Source organism: Zingiber officinale, chromosome 4B, assembly GCF_018446385.1.
Source record: "Zingiber officinale cultivar Zhangliang chromosome 4B, Zo_v1.1, whole genome shotgun sequence".
Classification (NCBI taxonomy): Eukaryota; Viridiplantae; Streptophyta; class Magnoliopsida; order Zingiberales; family Zingiberaceae; genus Zingiber; species Zingiber officinale.
Genome location: NC_055993.1, coordinates 94,267,633 through 94,276,828, shown reverse-complemented (window position 1 = coordinate 94,276,828; position 9,196 = coordinate 94,267,633). Strand labels below are relative to the sequence as shown.

General features: G+C 37.4%; 1 protein-coding gene across 2 annotated transcripts in view; it reads left to right on the top strand.

Annotated features, from left to right (window-relative positions):
- LOC121975553 (G-type lectin S-receptor-like serine/threonine-protein kinase RKS1) overlaps positions 1-9,196 on the top strand; it is an 80,489-nt gene that overhangs the window by 26,038 nt on the left and 45,255 nt on the right. The window contains exons 1-2 of one of the 2 annotated variants that reach the window (XM_042527269.1): positions 2,140-2,274; positions 2,768-3,955. The exons of the other annotated variant lie outside the window; for it this stretch is intronic. Coding sequence (XP_042383203.1) covers positions 2,199-2,274; positions 2,768-3,955 — 1,264 coding nt within the window. The 5' untranslated portion in view covers positions 2,140-2,198. Of the gene's footprint in view, positions 1-2,139; positions 2,275-2,767; positions 3,956-9,196 lie in introns of those variants that run through there. 2 annotated transcript variants of the gene reach the window in all.

Below are 9,196 nucleotides of genomic sequence, written 5' to 3'. Positions count from 1 at the left end.
GCGGTTTATACTTTCCACCTCTTTCACACATAAGATGACACTTTGGTAACTTGCCACCTTTTAAATTAGCAGAATTTTTAATAACCACTACAATACCATTCTTCAAACCAACTGTCTTTACCCAATTTATCATATCTTCTCTACTTTTAAATATCTATATAAAAAAATATAACAAAGATGTATAAGTATGACATTACCAATCTTAATATAGTTTCTCTATTTATAAAATAAATAATGAATATACATAAAATGGTGATAATAACTAACCTGATCTGTGGTAAATTCGATTGTATAATCGTGACTGTTATTGGAGATATCTTGACTAGAAACATCATTCTCAATTGACCAATATATGAAAATAAACCCAAATAGTCATCCATATTTTCAGGAAGAGAGAAGGAGAGGCTAAGAGCGAGATAGCAGTGACACGATTTAAAGGGAGGGGGGGTTCTGACATGTGTCAAGGATTGAAGGATGGGTAATTTAAAGAAAGTGAGAAGTTCTTACATGTGTCAAGAGTTGAAAGTGGGGTAATTTAAAGGGATGAGAGATTTTAACATATGTCAAGGGTTGAAAGGGGGGTCATTTAAAGTGATGAGAGATTTTGACATGTGTCAAGGGTTGGAAGGGGGGTCATTTAAAGGGATAAAATATTTTGACATGTGTCAAGGGTTAGAAGTGGGGTAATTTAAAGGGAGAGGGGGTTCTGACATATGTCAAGCATTGAAGAAGGGTAATTTAAAGGGAGGGGGGTGTTTTGACAGGTGTCAATGGTTGGAGAATGACGAATTTAAATGGAGGGAGTGTTTTGACAGGTGTCAATGGTTGGAGGATGAGTAATTTAAAGAGGGTGAGAGATTCTGACATGTGTTATATGTCAATGGTTGGAGGGAGGAATGATTTAAAGGGAGAGAAGATTATGACATTGGTTAATAGTTGGATGCGGGTAATTTAAGTGTCAAATTAGGAATGTAATTTAAAGGAAGTGAGTAATTTAAAAATTATATAAAATTAAAAAAATTAAAAATTTTGATAAAAAAATAATAAACAAAATTGATTAAAGAAATAAAACTAAATAAATATTAAAAAATTAAAAAAATAATAAATAAAATTAATTAAAAATAAAACTAAATAAAAATTAAATAAAATAAAAAAAAATAAGTATTAATGAAAAAATAATAAACAAAATTAATTAAAAAATAAAATTAAAAATATATATAAGTATTAATGAAAAATAATAAATAAAATTGATTAAAAATTTAAACTAAATAAAAATTTTAAAATATATAAGTTTGAATGAAAAAAAATAAAAAAAAATTAATTTTAAAAATAAAACTAAATAAAATAAAACTAAATAAAATTTTAAAAATATATAGGTATGAATAAAAAAAAATTAAAAATAAAATTAATTAAAAATAAAAAATTAAAATTAATTAAAAATAAAAAACTGAAAATATATAAGTATGAATTAATTTTTTTTTAAAAAAAAATAAAAACAAAAAAAACAAAAAAAACAAAAAAGATAGAGGGTAGAATGGTCATTTGAAGGGGGAGAGAAAGAGAGGAGGGGGGTGCACATGTCGGGAGGGGGAAAAGCAATTTGCTAAAAAAAAAAAGTGTTTATTTCTCCATAAAAATATTTTAATTAAATCCGTACTATTCTCGACGTTACATTGACTGGGTCGTCGATTCCATGTTGTTTTCATTTATTTTTCTAATTAATTAGGTGTTGACAATTTGTTGAATATAGTGAGTCATTCTCAACTCTCCAAATTGTTATACTGAGGATATGACAAATGAGAATTTAGTCCTTGCTCAAACTTCTATTATATTACAAAAAATTAAAATGGTTCTTCCTTATTTTCATTATTATCATTAAAAAAAGCACCTGTCAAAATAATGTATCTCATCTAAAATAGTGTCTAATTTCGATTGTTTTGAAACATAAGAGCTTTACTTATATATATATATATATATATTCATTTCCTAATATTATAGCCATAGACTAGTAACCTAGTAATTTGACAGTGACTGCATGTTTTTAATTTTCAAACCCGTCATTGTCAAATTTGAAATTCAAGGCATTAAATTGAGATCTTTTGTTAGGAATTATAACAACTCTAAAAGATAATACAACAGGCTAGATTGCAGATGAAAGCAACACAGGATCATTAACAGCTTAAGCTTCCATTGGGAAGATGCAGCTCTTTCTTTCTTGTTTCCTGAAAACAGCAGCAGTAACGTTCTTCATCCTCGGCCAATCTTCATCTTCTGGTATGTTTAAGAAAGAGTTAATCCTAGTCCAGTATTGTGGATTTTATTAATTTATTTTAATAATCTATCAAATTTAATTTTACTAAATATTAAAAAAAATCAGCTTATTTTGGAAAACAATTCACCAAATATGCATCCCTTTAGTTTCTAAAATCCTCTCTTTCACTCGACTTGCTTCATTTCATCCATTATTATTGTTTAAATCGGCAGTGGAATAGAAAGGTTCAAAATAATTAGTTTGTCTCAGTACTGTAAAGTTCAAAATAAAAGAAAATAAATTTAAAATACAATAATATTTATTTGATATAAATTTAGAATTTTGAAGATTGTAAAATAGGATAGTGTTGTTGAATCAATTTTCAACTAGTCAACGGACAGTTGGTTTGATGAACAAAAACTAGAACAAAGCAGATATGGCCGAGGGAGATTTAAAAAAATAAGATTGTTATTTGATAAATATGTCTTTAGATATTTATTTATGACGTTGGTACAGGAGATGCAATGATCGAGAACAGCTCACTTATCAATGGACAGACCTTGACATCGACGGGAGACATTTTTCAACTGGGCTTCTTCAGACTGGATGGTAATACTTCAGCGAAGGGATACTTAGGAATCTGGTACTGCAATTTCACACCGCAAGAAGGCATTGTAGTATGGATCGCCAATCGGAACATGTCTGTCAACACATCCATGGCATCCTTCAACCTCACTTCCGATGGAAATCTAATCTTATTTGAGGGAGACATAAATGTTTGGTCCACGGGAACGAGATCCACAGGAGTCAATTCTTCACGCTTGCAGCTTTTAGATTCTGGAAACCTCGTGCTGAACGACAACAACTCGATTCTATGGCAGAGCTTTGAGGACTCGAACGACAGCGCCACGTATCTCCCTGGCATGAAGCTCGGATTTGACAACCGGACCAACACTTCATGGCGGGAAGTGTCATGGAAAAACCCCACGGATCCTTCTCCGGGAGACTACATCCAGATGATTCGTGATCTACCTATTCCGGATTTGGTCTTTTTTAACGGATCCGCCAAATACCATCGCGGCGGCCTATGGAACGGAAATTGGTTCGTGGGGCATCCATTGATGGCGAGCAGCCAGCTGGCCAACTTAGTAAATGTCACGTTTGTGTCCAACGAGAATGAGAGCTATATTATGAATAATTACACAGCCTCGCCGACGCCATTGCTGACACGGTCAGTGATGTGGGCCAATGGAACCTTCCAGCGCTGGTCTCTTGACAGCGGTGGCAAGAGAGAGTGGCAACTTTTGTGGTCGATTCCGGCGGACGAGTGCGATTCGTACAATCACTGCGGCCGCAACAGAGTGTGCACCAATAAATACTTTGCTGTCGAGTGCCAATGCTTGGACGGGTTCGTAAATATTACGGAGAATGGAAGAGAGGCCGGATGCGAGAGGAAGAAGCCTTTGAATTGCTCGTCGAACCAATTTTCCAAGGTGCAGAACGTGAAGGTGCCCGACACTGAGAACGCTACACCGCGAGGAAACATGAGTCTCGATGACTGCAAGAATTTGTGCTTGAATGATTGCTCCTGCGTGGCGTATGCGGTGATCAGTGGGTCTTATGGATGCATAACTTGGCTTGGTGATCTATTGGATCTCAGAACTTTTGTCGATGAAGGAGATGATTTATACGTTCGGCTTACAGGTAATCTAATTATACAGTTCAGCCTCCATGCATATGTTCGGACGGATACCGAGTTTAAGGACATTTAGTTTTATTTTATCTATAACATGTAATCGGCCGAGCAAAGGCTGATTGAATGAGGGGCTCTATGCATATGCCCGGACGGATATAAATCCGGCCAAGCTCAGGGGCATTTAGCCCTATTTGGTCTGTAAGATGTAATCGGTCGAACGAAGGTTGATTGAATGAAGAGCTCCATGCATATGCCTGGACGGATACAAATCAGGCCGGGCTTAAGGGCATTTAGCCCTATTTGGTTTGTAACATGTATGTGACCGGGCGAAGGCTGACCAAATGAAGGGCTCCATACATATACCCGGATGGATATAAATCCGGCCGGGCTAAAGGGCATTTAGCCCTATTTAGTCTGTAACATGTAATTGACCAAGTGAAGGTTGATCGAATGAAGGACTCCATGCATATGACCGGACGAATATGAATCCGGCCGGACTTAAAGAGAATTTAGCCTTATTCAGTATTACACGAATGGACAGACGAGGATCGACGGAACACGAGATACTAGGTCTAATATATTAGTTCGGTCAGTAAAGGTCTGTCTGGCCTAAATAGACTTAACTTGGGCAGGATTCTAAAATATCATTTGCAAGATAACTAAACATGATTATTCTTTATATATACATATACTCAGGTAGGTGAAGACTCATCGGAATACTTCCGAAAAGGTATTCTCAATATATGACTGACCAGAGTACTTCATAAAATGTACTCTCAATATATGATCGGCCGGGATATTCCATCAAAGGTATTCTCTATACATGACTGGCCGGGATATTTCATAAAAGGTATTTTCAATATATGTCCGGCTGGAATATTTTATAAAAGGTGTTCTCAATATATGACAAGCCGGAATACTCCATAAAAGGTGTTCTCAATGTATGACCTGCCGAGATACTCCATAAAAGGTAATCTCAATAAATGACAGGCCGAGATATTCTATAAAAGGTATTCTCTATACATGATTGGCCAGGATACTCCATAAAAGGTATTCTTAATACATGATTAACCAAGATACTCCATAAAAGAGATTCTCAATATATGACAGGCCGGGAAACTCCATAAAAAGTATTCTCTATACATGACTGGCCAGGACACTCCACAGAAGTATTCTCAATATGTGCAATAGACAAATATCCGACAATATTAAGCCAACTTGACAAGTTTGTTGGTGAATATTCCCTTAAAGTATCTTCATTAAACAGTTATAGTGACACATTCTGAAGGATGCTTCATGAGAAACTCAACTCATAAATGACAAAAGAGGTACATCTGGGGTAGAAAAAAATTCCTTAGAGAATTATTGCACGATACTTAGGCTGCACTTTTCTCATCTTCTAACAAAATCTGACACACCGGGGACCATCTCATGACTACGGAGATTAAGTGAGGTGGTATAATAGGGGGAATCCTCTCCGTTGGCAAGGTACACAAACATAATTTATGACATCGAAGCCCTATTTTCACTACTATTCTTCTTCCACCTTCGAGAGAGAAAACTAAGTTGAGCATCGAAGGGTCTAGGCAAGGATTCCCACCCCGGTCTTAGGTCATTAATACTTTGTTGGCTCGTCTGAGTGTGCGCAGGATCATCAAGGAGTTCTTCCAGATCTCTAGTGACACATCATCCTTCAATCAACCACCTACCAACGTCAGCATACCATCTCTCAACTTTCAGATAAGATCAAATTTGGATCTTATGGATGCATAACTTGGTCTAGTGATCTGTTGGATCTTAGAACTTTGGTCAATGAAGGAGATGATTTACAAGTTCGGCTTCCAGGAGAATTGGATCACCCTGTTAGGGTCGAAATATGCTAGAGGGGGTGGGGGGGGGGGGGGGTGGGGTGGGGGGTGAATAGTTCTTCGCGTGCTCGTTGATGTGCTTCTTCGATGATGTGTAGCGGAATAAATAACAAGAAATACACTCACAATGCTAACACTAAGATTTACTTGATATCTACCTCAAGAAGAGGTGACTAATCCAAGGATCCGACCCTCACTCACTAATCCACTATGAAAATACTCCTTTACGATAACTATCGAAGGAGGAGAAGCCTTGTACAAGCTCATACACAAAGATATACAAGAAGAACAAAATACAAGCTAGTACAATATCAAATCTTACAAGATTTACACGGCAAAAACCCTAACTTGCTTTTCTTCTTGCTTGAATACACCTCTTGACTTGCTTGGAAGTGCAACAACACTTCTCTCTAAGCCTCCAAGATTTGATGTGTGTCGGTGAGCTCAGTGGAGAATAGATCGTGAAGATCAGGGAAGAAGCGCCCGTAGCCGTGTCGAAGACATTGCTCGTAACAACCTTAAACCTGCGCAACGGTCGGATCCCAATCGATTAAATGGTTCTCAATCGATTGGGGAGGCTTTGAATCAATCGGTCGATCGATTCAGAGCGCGTCTGTGCTCTCTAGAGATGGCTGAATTGATCGACCAATCGATCCAGCCTTTCTCACGTCTGTGCGTGAGAAATCCAATCTCTAATCGATCAGATGATCAATTGGAGATGCCCAATTGATCGACTGATCGATTAGGAAAGGTTCTGTGCTCGCGACAATTGCTCCCAATCGATCGACCGATCGATTGGGCTAAACCTTCATTGTGGCACACATCCAATCGATCAACTGATCAATTGGACTATGGTTCAATCGATCGGTTGATCGATTGACCCATCTTTGACTTGCCTAAATCAAGTCCAAGGTTCCCAAACCCAACATCCGATCAACCGTGACCTGTTGGAACCTCATGTCTAGCATCTGGTCAACCTTGGCCTGATAGGTCCCCTTCACCAAGTGTCCGGTCAATTCCTTTGACCCACTTGGACTTTTCTTCTCTTGCCAAGTGTCGGGTCAATGTTGACCCACTTAGACTTCCACCAAATGTCCAGTCACCCTTGACCCATCTAGATTTCCTCGTCTAAGTATCCGGTCAATCCTTTGACCTACTTGGACTTCCACCAGATATCCGGTCACCGTTGATCCATCTGGATTTTCTTGTGCCTGACTTCAATTACCAGGACTTTCCATTTGCCTAGCTTCACTCACTAGGACTTCCCATTTGCTTGGCTTCACTCACCAGGACTTCCCATTTGTTTGGATTCACTTATCAGGACTTTCCATCTGCTAGGTTTCACTCACCAAGACTTTCACCTAACTTCACTCACTAAGATTTTCACCTGGCTTCACTTACCAGGATTTTCCCACTGTCCGGCTTCACTCACCGGGACTTTCACCTACCTAGTTTCACTTACCAGGACTTTTAACTGCCTAACCTCCAGTTAGGATTTTCCCAGTCAAGTATCTGGTCAACCCTTTGACCTACTTAACTCTTCTTCACATCTAACTGGTCAACCGTGACCAGAGGGGAATTGTATCAACAATCTCCCCAATCGAACAATTTGTATCCGCAATCTCTATGTATTGTCAAACATCGAAATCCAAAACATTAAGACTCAGGCTTGAGCCAACTCAAGCCTAGTCAACCTGGTCAACCTTGACCCAGGGGATATTACACCAATAATCCCCCCCCTTTTTGATGTTTGACAATACCTTTAGGTTAGGCTAATCCATAGTCTCAACTTCTTCCTCATGTCAAAGCACGAATGAGGGTTTCCTTTATTCTCTCTCTTTCTTAGAGGGCATACTCCCTCTTAAGGTAATGAAGGCATAGTACAGACCCTGCATTCTCCCCCTAACTTTCCTAGAGAGGTAAAAGTCTAACTTAAATCCTACATTCTCCCCCTATTGGCGCACATAAAAAACTCTCCTCCTGAAGAATTACTCACCATTGTTCACAACTTCACTCGTTGTTCATAACACCAAAATGAAGGTCCCATACCCTTCATTATCTCCAATGCTCACCCTTGAGCATTAACCAATCCAACAGTGAAGGTCCCATACCCTTCATTATCTTCAATGCCCACCCTTGAGCATTACACAACTAAACAATGGAGCTATCCATTCGCCATTGTGTGTAAATGCTCAACCTTGAGCATTTATGCTAAGGAAGGTTAACCACCCTCCAAGGTGTATGAAAAATTATTTTTCATGTCCTTAAAGAGTAACTCCCCCTAAAGACATGATAGTAACTTCTGTCATTGCATTAACAATGACTTGAAATCCCTAAACCTTTAGGAAATCCAAAATTTGAAGTTTTGAAGTTCAAGATTCAATATTGAAGATAAACCTCAACCTAAACTTCTACTTAGTCTTCTTTAACCAATCCATCCTTGTTTTCAACATGAAAACTCCCCCTAAATATATACAAATGTGTTTCAAGGGGTTAGGAATGGTTACCTAGACTAAAAATGATTTAAAATACTAAAATCAAGCTTTCGCAACTAGAATCAACATTTCCAATCGATTGAAGTTGGGTCTCAATCTATTGAAACCAATTCAATCGATCGTCTGATCAATTCCGTGAGCTTCTATTCGCGGAAATTGCCTCTGAATCGATCCACTGATCGATCCAGAAAGATTGAATCGACTAGCTGATTGATCCAACGAGGCTATGCTCACGAAGAAACACATCTTAATCGATCGACTGATTGATTGAGGATTCCCAATCGATCAGCTGATCGATTGGGTTTCTGAAATTCTGAAATCTAATTTCAACCAAATTTCAAAAATGTCCTAAAAATTTTACAAAATTATAAAAATCATGAAAACTCTTGTAGACACTATTTAGGATATATACTATCATGGAAAAATAGTTTTCTAAGAAAATACATCTCATTTTCAAAGATTTACACAAAATTAAAAACTTGTAAAAACTTCAATGTTTCTTCCAAGTTTGTGTTTAACTTTTCAATAATGATTACTATCAAAAGATAGTCTTCACCAAGGTTTTCCAGAGTATATTTAAAATATTTTTCAAAACTAATTTCCAACCATATTCCTTGGGCTCAATGCACATGACTTATACATTAACTTTCCCAATAATTGGAATACACATAACTATGTATTTTGATGAACCTAAAACTCCAAAAGAATGTACTACATCAACATCTTTGAGTTTTGTTCATCATCCTAACACCTCACTTGTATCTAGTGTGTACTAAAACATATACAAGTCACCTTATGGTTATTTGTGAGATGTAAAGTTTGGTTTTGCCCTAAATTAGGAATCATGCATATCTATCTAGGCATTTTAGAAATTTTGAACATCCAC